Below are 12068 nucleotides of genomic sequence, written 5' to 3'. Positions count from 1 at the left end.
AGAAACTCACTGTACCTAGCCCCACCTCTCTCCCATTGTACCTAGTCCCGCCTCTACAACCCATGTATGTTCAACATACATATTTCACTGTCATTTCAAACTTAACACTCTCTAAACAAGCTTTGATTCCCTAGCCTCAGTGAAGGTCCCCATGAAACATTACCAGGGACAGGGACTAAGTGCTAAAGAGTTAGTAGATGCTGTTATCCCAGGTCGTGAGAATATGTGAGTAGGGATCAGAAACAAAGACACAAATGACCAAGTTGGCCATAGCCTCAGGAACACAGACACAGCCTGTCCCTGGGCCATGTGGCTGGTTGGCCCTCAGAAGGCAGAAGGTAGAGCAGTTCACTACAGCTGCATCCTAGCTTGCATCCCTTATGCTCCCACTGCTTCATGGAGATAATATTTTATTTCCAGGTGGCGGTCTGGCTCTCTGGGGCCTTTTTGTAGTTTATGGGAAACCGGCTCCACTCATTGCTGTGTAGCAACCACAGGAAGTAAAATGGGGCTGTGTGCAGAGCTGGTTCTTCCAGTAGCCTCTCCAGTGGAGGTGGGAAGGTAAGGACAATGTGACCAGGTAATAGCAGCGGCTTCACATTCAGACGGGAGAGACATTGTCTCAGATTCTACTCTAGCACATGGTGTTAGCACCTGCCCAATCATGGCGGCATGAAGCCCAGGGGACATTATTGAAACCCTTCTCTCTTTATATTCCATCCCCATTCCCTCTGAAAAAGCCAAGTTCAAGATTTTCTGAGCCTGCTCTTCTTCCATTCATCTGAGCTGTGCTTATGATGAGGGGCCCTGTCAGCCCCCTGCCTGCCAACGGTGATTGTAAATCTTTTAAAACCCCAAAGCAGGGTTGGTGTGATGGCTCTGTGGTTAAAGGTGCTTTCCACCAGACCTGATTCGGGGATCCAGTTATACACTGTCCTCTGACCTCCACACATGCACCACAGTTTATGTGTGTGGCCCCCATGCATGAAACAGACACACAGATAAAAAAATAAAATAATTTCAAAGTTAAAACCAAACAAAACACAGCAGGATGCTTCCTGCCTGTAACCCCAGTACTAGGGAGGTTTAAACAGGAGAGTTACTGTGTTTTTAGGGCCAGCCTGGGCTTCAGTGTAAAACCATTTCAAACAACAAGGAAATTGAATAAGCAAACAACACTCTCCCCATTAAAGACAACCATTTTATGTTGATGCATGTCCTTTGATGCCTTCTGTTGCCCTCTTCCTCCCAGCCTAAGGGGTCCCATGGTCCACCTGCCATGACCTTCCTTGTTATTTCTTCCTGTTCACAATGACCTTTTGGTTGCGTTAAGACTTGCATGTTTGTTCATAAACTATTTGTCTTTTATCCATTGGTCTGTGTTTCAGGTTGCCGATTCCCATGAGCCCTCTGCAGAGAGGTCTTTCCCATCTGGAAGCCCATCCTAGTACTGGACACACATTCTGGGTTTATTTCTTTACTCTGTGCCTCCCATTGAATGTGAGCTCCCTAAGATGTGGAACTGTATGTCACTGGTCACCCAGCGCTAGGACAAGGCTGGTCCAAAGCTAAGCAGAACAAACTTTTGTTGAATGTTTAAGGGCCTTCTGACCCCTAGCAACTGAGGACTCATGTGAAAAACGCCGAATCCTCATCTCAACAACTTTTTGTCCAGTTCCTCGGAGGTTCAAAGTCCCGCTTTAATCACATTAGCCACTTGGGAGGATCCAGTAATCCTGTTACTTACAACTCTGAATTTTTGAATTGGGAGGCTATGTAATCTGAAACACTTTTCTTAGGCAATCTCCTTATAATAAGGGATGAATCAGGACAAGGACGTGCACAGGAAACAAGAATTCAGGATCAGGAAGGAGGAAGTGGAAGACGGGGCGGGGGCAGTAAAACGGAGCAGGGAAGATGAAGTGAAGCTCTGGGACAAGGCAAGGAAATGTTGATGCAGTAGGTTCACTGTGAGATTTTTTAGCTGCAGCGACTACCGAACCATCATGCCTGACATTTCTTGGCAGAGCCTCGCATTTATTATTATTTTTCCACCAATGGAGCATCAGTGCAGAAGAGGAGCGGGGGCGGGGGGTAAGGAGTTTCTGGGATGAGGGACCAGTGTGCACTGGGTGGAGTTTAAGGTGGGAAGAAGTACTGTGCAATAGAACTCGCTGTTCATGGAAGAAAAGGCAGGGTTAGGAATCCGGAGGAGAGGAGCGAACAAACACTTATTTTTTTTTTTCCCCCTGAAAGGAATGCTGGGGTCTGAATCTGGAGGAGGAATTTAACTAGCTGTATCCCTGGGATCCTTCTAGAGGCCCCTGCCTTACTAGCCACAATAGAGCCAGGAGGATGTGATCATTGACTTTGATTAAAGAGGTTGGTGGTGTGGGCGGCAGGCGCCGCGAGCCGCGGTGGTGCGAAGGGGCGGTACCAAGGCCGTGCCAAGAACCAATCAGCGATGACTCTGGATTCTTGGGGGCTCCTCAGAGGCTCCGCAGCGGTGGAAGGACTGGAGCTGCTGGCTGCCTCCTCCGGTGCAGCCTGTATCCAGGTGCAGCGGCACTGGGGACGCGGTGCATATCCCTTGCTCAGACTGCCACTGTGACCCTTGCGCGAATATGTCCGGAGCCTAGAAAGTGGTCCTGAGCGGCAGAGGGCCACTGGGTGGGTGGGTGAGTGGGGAGGTTCGGAAGGCAGGACTGAGGGTAGGAAGCGAATTGGGCGACTTGCTTCTCACGTTTGTCCCAATTAGCACCAAGTTGGCAGACAATCCACAAATCCACGACACCTTTGCTTGTCCGCCCCCGCCGCCTCCCTTCCCCCTCCCGTCAAATTCTCTGCATTTCAGAATATTCTGACTGTAAGAAAACTTCAGCTCCCCCTCCTCGGTTCAAGTGAAACAGACACTTGGCACCACCTTCTCCCAGTAACACTGTGTGGATGAATCCCGGAGATCCTCAACTGCAGCGCTTACCAAACTGCACCCTTTGGAGTGTGGCTGGCGTGGGGTTGGGGGGCTAGGGTGGGCTGAGCAGAGAGGCCTCTGGGGGAGAGGCGGGGTGGCGCGGAGGAGCGAGATGCAGGAGCAAGATCGCCTGTGTGACTGCATCTAAAGCAGACTGGTCCAAGGAGTTCTGCCAGGGACACCACCGCCTGCATTGCGTCGGACCTGACCATCTCCAATGTGAAATTCCCGGGGAAGGTCGCTCGCAGCGGAGGGCCGTGCGTGGGAGGGGCTGCCGGCCGCCGGGAAAGAGGAGTTGGTGGTGGGCTTTTCGGGGGGGGGGGCGGAAGAAAAGCTGTGCAGGCAAGGATGGGAACTGAATGACAACCCCCCTCTGCCAAACCACCCCCTCATATTTTCCATCTACCTCCTCGCTCCTGCCCTCCCCCGCCCTCCCCAACCCACGCCCGGGTGGGCCAATCGCTGCTCCGCATTCCAGGCGCTTTCTCAGGTTTCTGCTGATCTTGCAGCGCCCAGAAATGGACCGAGCGAACCTGCGGCCGCACGCTCCCTGCCCCACTCGGAGCTGCTGAAGGCTCGCGGCGCGCCGCGGAGAGAGGTCCGTGCTGTGGTAGCGCAGGTTACCGGAGAGCCATGTAGAGCCAGGCTTTGAGCCGCCCGCCTCCCTCGGGATCGAATCAAGGGCTCCCGTAGTGTTCAGAGGGGGGCGAGAGTGCAGCTTATCGCCATTTGCTTGGGTGATTCCGGAGAAGGTGGCCTTTTTGTCTTTCCACCCCGCATCCTCCGGGACTCCCTTCCCCAGAGAGAGGACAGCGTCTCCAGGTTGCTTGCACCGTGTGAGGATGGGGGTAGGGTACGGACGTTTCCTCCGTAGCTGCTCGATAAAACGATCGGACTCCTGAGAGGAGAAGGACGGGAAACGCGAGGGGCCCCGGAGCCTCTCGCACGCTGCTGCGGTGGTGGCGGCTGCTCGTTCCGGCTGCTGCAAAGGCGACCTGCCGCATTCAGACTCTCCGCCGACTCAGCACAGCCTCTGCGCCAAGCCGGCCCGCCAGGTAGGAAGCTCTCTAGTTCGGGGCTGCAGAATCGGAGGTTGGGGGTGAAGGGTGGGGGAGGCTGAGGGTGCGGGGTTGCTCTCCGGGACCCGCAGCTCCTTCAGTATCTCTAAGCGCTTTTCCGATCTCCAGTTTTACGAAGTTGTAAACAGATCGGCTGTTGGGCGTTGGGAAAAGTGGGATGGAAGATTTCCAAACTTGGATTTCTGGGTGTCTGTTGTGTGTCTGTCTGTGAGTATGTGTTAACCCCAGTAAACGTCCGATGTGTTTTACAAAAGCTAGTAGTCTGTGCTCTTCGGTGTCTATAGGCTCGTCCCATCAGAATGCTTCTGATTTTCTACCCTCGTATCACTTTTTATTTCTCTGCAGCGTCCATCGATCGCCCCGGTGGGAGCTTAGAAGGCGGCAGGCGAAGAGGGGTAGGAGGGGGGGAGAGCCAAGGAGCAGCAAAGTGGGTGACAGGCCTGGGGAGCTGCTGAGTTGGCACTGCACCGTGTCCTAGAAGGGCTGCAGGAGGGGAGGGGAGCCGGGGCGAGCCCCGGAAGCGATGGCAGGTGTGCATTAAGGTGATCAGAGCAGGAAGAAAAACCCATTCACCAACACAAAAACAGAGCACCCCCCCCCAAAAAATACCCCAAGAGTAGCAAAAAAGCTTCACTGGGGGCCCTCAGGCGAGAGGGGTTTCCAAATTGCGTAAAAGGCAGAGTGGAGGAGGGGAGGTGATAACTAGCAAAGTTGCAGACTTCTGAACCTTCTGGCTCTGAAGCCCCTCCCTGTGAGCGTGGGGAAGACTCACTTTCCGGTGGGGGGGGCCGCTTGGGTCCCCCCCACCCCTACTCCCTCGCTCCTTCACAACCCGGGCTCTCTCCTGGCCTCCTACCCCTGCACCCTGCTTTCATCATGACGGTGATGTCGGGGGAGAATGCGGACGAGGCTTCGACCGCTCCAGGTCACCCCCAGGATGGCAGCTACCCGAGGCAGGCGGACCACGACGACCACGAATGCTGCGAGCGCGTAGTAATCAACATCTCCGGGCTGCGCTTCGAAACGCAGCTCAAGACTCTGGCACAGTTCCCCAACACGCTGCTGGGCAACCCGAAGAAACGCATGCGCTACTTTGACCCCCTGAGGAACGAGTACTTCTTTGACCGCAACCGGCCCAGCTTCGATGCCATCCTTTATTACTACCAGTCCGGGGGCCGCCTGCGCAGGCCGGTCAACGTGCCCCTGGACATGTTCTCCGAGGAGATTAAATTTTACGAGTTGGGCGAGGAAGCCATGGAGAAGTTCCGGGAAGATGAGGGCTTCATCAAGGAAGAGGAGCGCCCCCTACCCGAGAAGGAGTACCAGCGCCAGGTGTGGCTGCTCTTTGAGTATCCGGAGAGCTCAGGACCTGCCCGGGTTATTGCCATTGTGTCGGTCATGGTCATCCTCATCTCCATAGTCATCTTTTGCCTGGAGACTCTCCCTGAGCTGAAGGACGACAAGGACTTCACGGGCACCATCCACCGCATCGACAACACCACAGTCATCTATACTTCCAACATCTTCACAGACCCTTTCTTCATTGTGGAAACCTTGTGTATCATCTGGTTCTCTTTTGAGCTGGTGGTGCGCTTCTTCGCCTGCCCCAGCAAGACAGACTTCTTTAAGAACATCATGAACTTCATCGACATTGTGGCCATCATCCCTTATTTCATTACCCTGGGCACGGAGATAGCTGAGCAGGAGGGAAATCAGAAGGGCGAGCAGGCCACTTCCCTGGCCATCCTCAGGGTCATCCGCTTGGTAAGGGTGTTCAGAATCTTCAAACTCTCCCGCCACTCCAAGGGCCTTCAGATCCTGGGCCAGACCCTCAAAGCTAGTATGAGGGAGTTAGGGCTGCTCATCTTTTTCCTCTTCATTGGGGTCATACTGTTTTCTAGCGCAGTGTACTTTGCGGAGGCGGAAGAAGCTGAGTCGCACTTCTCCAGTATCCCCGATGCTTTCTGGTGGGCGGTGGTGTCCATGACCACTGTGGGATACGGTGACATGTACCCTGTGACAATTGGAGGCAAGATCGTGGGCTCCTTGTGTGCCATCGCTGGTGTGCTGACAATTGCCCTGCCCGTACCTGTCATTGTGTCCAATTTCAACTATTTCTACCACCGAGAAACTGAGGGGGAAGAGCAGGCTCAGTTGCTCCATGTTAGTTCTCCTAACTTAGCCTCTGACAGTGACCTCAGCCGCCGCAGCTCCTCTACTATCAGCAAGTCTGAGTACATGGAGATCGAAGAGGATATGAACAATAGCATAGCCCATTACAGACAGGCTAATATCAGAACTGGTAACTGCACCACAGCTGATCAAAACTGCGTTAATAAGAGCAAGCTCCTGACCGATGTTTAAAAAGCAACAGGCAAGCCAACAAAAGCCCCAAACAAACCCCTTGGCGACTCCTGTCCCGCTCTGTAGATACTTTACTAAGCAGTAGTCTTTGAATGCTTTATTTTGCTGGCAATGCATTGTTGCATTGTGAATTTGGGGAGTGGCGAACCTGAAGCTTTCAAGATCCATTAAAAAAAAAAAAAACCAAACACAAAGCAAAAAATAAAAACAAAAACACAAAAATGACCCAACAACCAACTATTTTCATTTTTATTAAAAAGAAAAGAAAGAGGATTTTCTTATAAATGCTCTCCATTAAGTAGTCTGTGTGAAATAAGACGATTTCCTTGTCCTGAAGTATTTCCAATCTTTTGGCTTAAGGTTTTGTTTTCGTTTTTTTATTTATTTATTTTTGTTTTGTTTTGTTTTTTCCCCTAAAAATCAGATGACCACTTAGGAATATAAAAATTCAAATCTGCATGGAACTCCACTCTAAACTTTTGCAAACCGCACAGCACATTTCAGATAGTGTGCTCTGTGGAACAGTTTCTAACAGCTTCAGTGGTCAGTGTGGGGGGGGGCAATGCTTTTATTTTGATCAACTGAATTGCATACAAGGTTAACAAAATCTGGACTAATTGAGAATGGTTCAGAAAGCACCTTGCAAATCTGATACTGGGCCCAATCTGTTGGGATTCTCTATCTGCCCCATTCTCCTAAATCCAGTCTATTCTCTAAGAAAAGGGTAACTTGATTAAATGAGTTGATTCATCTGTAGGGCTGCTAAGTTCTATCAACTGCAGATGATCCAAATGTAGTTTTTTTTAACCAATCCTGACCCCTGACCCCTGACCTTCAGAAGTGGATGTAAAACCTTACCCTCCTTATTGCAAGAGCACAAGAGTTAAATGGTAAGCATGTTTGAATCTGATAACATTTATTTTATAATCGCATGCCGAGAAAGTTAACCCAGACAATAGGGAATAAGCTTACGTTGAAATTGACTCTTCTAAATATAGGCCCTTTTCATTTGCATTCACCAAAAGTGCACTCCTTCATTTATTAACTCTTTTCTTAGCAACTAAAGTACTGTATTTAAGTACATACATTAGATGGGGACAATCCCTTTTCGGAGCTCAAAGCATGTTCTCTTAGTCAGCATTATGGCCTATTTGATTAAGATATACCTTGAATTAATTAATGCATGATTTCAGTGATAAAAATTAGAAAATACTAAAAATTACAAGTCTGTGGGACGAAAGGCCCAAAGAAACACTTGGGGTGGGGGTGGGGTGGGGGACACTCCCGTCAGTTTTCCCGCCTTTGCTCAGGGAAATGCCAAGGTTCTGTGCAGGTTTAGACAGAGAGAGGACCAATATGCCCATCCTTTAAGGGAAAATTGTGGAAAACTAAATAAGTCATCAAGGTATTTAATAGACCTAAGACAAGCATTCTTTCTAGCTGAACATAAATACAAGCAAAACAAACAAACAAACAAACAAACAAAAAAAGGTGCAATATTGCATGGTTTCTTGGTGCATTCTTAGGATGTAACTGATAAAGCTGACCTCTTCATGCATCCAGAGCAGAGCCAATTTCTTTTTTGCAGTCATGATTTGAAGTCTATAGAGACTTCAGCCCTCCCCCTGAGGCTCCCTGAAGAAACTCAGCCAATTGATTTAATACTTGCTTAGTGCCTTTATCTGTACCCACAGTGAACTGCAGAAAGTGCCTCTGTAACTCAGCTGGGAAGTTATTTAACAGAAGGGAGGAAGGGTTGGGGCACAGACCTTTTGCTTTTCGTTTTCTTTGTTTTTTTTTTTTTTCCATCCTCACCGTCTCACTTCACCACTGTGAGAAGACCTCTCCACCCTCAGAGCCCCCAAAGAAGAGAGAGAGAAAGCAGGTGCTGTCTCTCTTGGCCCTCTACCGGGCTTAGTTGGTCTCTTTGGCAGCCTGACTCTGGATATGAACTGAGACCCATCTTTGAACTGGACACGAACTATAAACCAGTTCTATTCTGTTCTGTGCTGTTTTGTTTCTTCTTGATCAAAAGCCAAGAGAAATGTTTTTGGGAATGTGGAAGGCCACTCTGGACATACAAAGCTTCCTCAGGTTCAGTGGCTCCGTCTCCCCCATCTCTCCCTGTCAGCTATAGCACTTCGCAGATCTCTGATAGTCTGATCTTTGGGGATATTGTTGTGAATCATGGGGACACTTATCTCACAGTGACTCGCCATACGCCAGCCATCTTGGGTCAACCTCCTATGTATCTTTCCTATGATGCTCCTCCGATTGTCCCACTGGGAAGTCACTTCACTGGCTGAACATCTGACTGCTGCTGCCCCAGCCACTGAATCCAGAGAATGGTGGGGACCCCATGTCCAGCTGATAGATCATCATATCACACAGGCTCTGGAGTCTAGCAGCTTTTCACCAACAGAGAGGCGTTCATTGCCTTTTTAAGGACGCCGGAGTGGGGGATCTTCATTCTGCTTTTAGCATGTGGCTGCCTACTACTGTTTGCCTTACATTCTTGCCTGGCTTCTTCTGGAATCTTCCCTGGTTCTTCCGTACCTTTCCCCCACCCAATCTTCAGACTAGAAGTGAGGCCATAAACCAAGAAACTATGAGGACATCCAGGCTATCTAGCTCATTTGGAAGGAGATGGACATTTTCTTTCCCTGTGCAATTTTTGTGAGTCTTCAGGGTGTTCCAACATATATCCTAGAAGATGAGGTGCCAAGAACTGCCCAGCCTCTGACTATAGGGCACTCTACCCTGCTGTGTGTCGCTCAATCTTTGAACCTTAGATCTTTCCTTCCACATGATTGCAAGTGTCCAGTTCGGAGAAAAATGCCAACTCCTCCCCCACTCTCCAGGAATATCTTGAACTTTTATTTTGACTCTGAGATCTAGGACACAACAGAACTCTGTCCACAGCAATAATCCACTCAGTACTATGGGATGGATGGGTTAGAAGATGCGTTACTGAGCCTGAGACTGGTCAGCCAGCCACTGGACATGCGACCTGCCTCTTGTAGCGGTGCCCTGGACAGGTTGACACTCTGGTGTATGTTACAAGACAAAGTGCTGCATGTGGTGAAGTGGTCTGCCTGGGGCTGTGGGATGTGCTGCTGTTATGAATTTGGAGTGAATGGGGGATACAGATGCTGGTTATCCATCTGTAGCTCATTGCAGTGAGCGTGATGACAGGGGGCACGGGGATTATCTGTGTAGCATAGGCATGTGACCTTTGACTAAGCTCTTACCCCTGCACTGTAATGTGCTGAAATGTCTTTGTAGACCTGAAGGTGCACTTAACTAAACTGCCTACTAAGGAATGACTCTCATCTGGTCCACTTCACACTCCCTTCCCCAGGTGTTTGCCCTTTCACCCCCTTCTTAGGTATTGAGCCTTGATAGCTCAAGCCCCAATGCTAAGACCCGTTTTCTCTGTAAGGAGAAGACTTATGATATACTGATAGCCATAGCCCATCTCTTCCAACATGTAGGGCCCTAGTTCCATAGGGTGCCCTTGGAAGGATCAGGTCATCCTGTGGCTATTAGCCATCCCAGAATCTCTGAAGTGCTTAACTCACTTCAAGTGATCTGAATCAGAGAGACCAAAGATATTAATTTTCTCTGTCCTCAGATTTCTAGAAGACAGACTATGGCCAGGAAAGGCTTTATTTTGGTTTGGGCTTTCTCTCTCTCCTTTCTCCATCTGTACACATCCCCTACCTCACTCCCCACTTGAGACCTAAATTTTGAAGCTCAATGACCCTGTTCACTGGGAGTGTGTTTGTGGGTTAGTCCAGAATATCAGGTCCAACAATTTCCCCCACACTGTAGTCAATGGACAGTCATTTTCTCTAACACAAAACTGTGTGGTGGATTTAGATTCCACTGAGGTGGAACTGGGGTTGCCACAGCCTTGATCTTCTTGAGACTAGACAGAACAAGAGTGGTGGCTGAGAAATACATTTTCCTAAGTAGAAATGAGGTACAACCCATAAAGGACTTTCTTCACAGTGAGCGTAGCAGTTACGACTTTTTCAAATTAGAGTCTAAAGGAATCAGTAAAGAAGTAAAAAAGAAAAAAAATTCGTTTTCAACCTCATGCTTCATATAAGAGGCCTCAAAGCACATGCTTATTTTTTTTAAAGCAACTTTAAATTTTAATTCCTTGTTTGGTAGATTAGCTTGAACAAAAAGTAGGAAATGAACGTTAGCAGAAGGCAGTTCCCCATTTTCTTCCAGGGATGACTTATTCCTGGGAGCAGTGAGAATTGGTGGGTGGTAACCATCCATAGTATAAAATTGTTAGAAAGAGTATAAACTGCCAAACAACCACATTATCTTCCAGCCCTTTTCCAAGAGTGAAGCCTTTTGATATTTATATTCACTTGGAGAAGACAAACAAACTAGAGTTTGAGGAATAGACCCAGGCTTGGTTGAAGTGTTCTCTCAGGTGGTGGACTCTCACCTACAGCAGGGTCCAGCAGGACTTACATTTATAGCACAGGACTTCAGGGTATATGCAGACATGTCTAGAATGACTCAGGTAACCCTTCAAGAATTGTACCTTACTTGTTGCTTTTGTAAAGAAGCAAGCAGGAACTGAATTGTTAACCAAAAGTATTCCATTACCTTGGGCCACTGTGCAAACTCATTCAGGGCATACACATAATGTTAAAAGCTCCAGGATCAAGTGGCAGCCTCTTTTCTCATTGACTCATGGGAGTGCCAATGTGTAGGAAAAGCATTAGGCTCTGCTGTCTTTCGTACAGCTTGGGGAAGGTTGACACTAGTCACAGTGATTTTCATATAGGAGTTATTAGGGAATTTGTGATATGAGACTTCAAAAGATCTAGAAAGCCCTCCCCCCCTAAATCAAAGAAGAAGAAGTGGATAAGGAAAGAAAATGGAAGGAGAAAGTACCCACAGAGTATGCTAGGTCATAACTGTCTTTCCTCTTCAAAACTTGCAGAAGTCTCCTTCTTCAATGCACTGTTTAGGAGTCACGTACGAAGCAGCCATAAGTTGGTGACATGGTCTCTATGACATACCTCTAAGATGAAAGATAGACTATTCCTGAGGCTAAAACTACAGTCTAGAAGTATTAATCTGATGTGCACCCTCAGGACGACAAACCATTGAAGCTGATTCTGAAGTTCTGTTTTCTTTCTTGGCTTTGCCAATTGCTTCCTCCTTGAGTTAAGGACACGTCTCATCTCATCACCCCTGCACTTGCCCTGCCCTAACCGTTTACTATGTTGGGTTGAGGATACTGAAAGTTACGAATGGAGAACCTAAGGATGCGCATAGTTTTCATCTATGCAATTTTACTTGGTTCTGTCACTTCATGATCTGTTCATATTTGGCATCAATTAAAGATAATTTTTAAGGATCTTATCATGGAATTCCTGGACTGTTTCTTTGTGCCTTGTTTAACTGGTCTTTTTTTTTTGAGGGGGGGCCCTCTACTTATACCCTCTGCTTTGGGGTCTAGTTAAAGGACACAGTGTTGACTTAAGGTAGATGCCAGGAAGTGACCTCATTTCCTTTGGGGCTGGTGGACAGTTGTTGGCATCCGAAGAGGTGCCCTGGGGCTTGCATTTTGACAATCAACTCACAGGTTGGTTTTAGACAGGATCCCAGACCTTTGAGAG

At 48.5% G+C, this 12068-nt stretch overlaps 1 protein-coding gene across 1 annotated transcript; it reads left to right on the top strand.

The window, feature by feature from the left end:
- Positions 1–2480: 2480 nt before the first annotated feature.
- Positions 2481–11819, top strand: Kcna1 (potassium voltage-gated channel, shaker-related subfamily, member 1). The gene is made up of 2 exons (NM_010595.3): positions 2481–4026; positions 4396–11819. Exon 2 carries the CDS (start codon positions 4927–4929, stop codon positions 6412–6414), a length of 1488 nt encoding a protein of 495 aa, NP_034725.3. The 5' UTR covers positions 2481–4026; positions 4396–4926; the 3' UTR covers positions 6415–11819.
- Positions 11820–12068: the final 249 nt, after the last annotated feature.

This window comes from Mus musculus, chromosome 6 (assembly GCF_000001635.26).
Source record: "Mus musculus strain C57BL/6J chromosome 6, GRCm38.p6 C57BL/6J".
In the NCBI taxonomy this organism is placed as follows: Eukaryota; Metazoa; Chordata; class Mammalia; order Rodentia; family Muridae; genus Mus; species Mus musculus.
Note: the sequence above shows the minus strand (reverse complement) of the source record. Positions and strands in the feature narration are given on the sequence as shown.

Coding starts and splice junctions, on each gene's coding strand:
- Kcna1 (NM_010595.3), top strand. CDS start 4,927: ATGACGGTGATGTCGGGGGAGAATGCGGACGAGGCTTCGACCGCTCCA.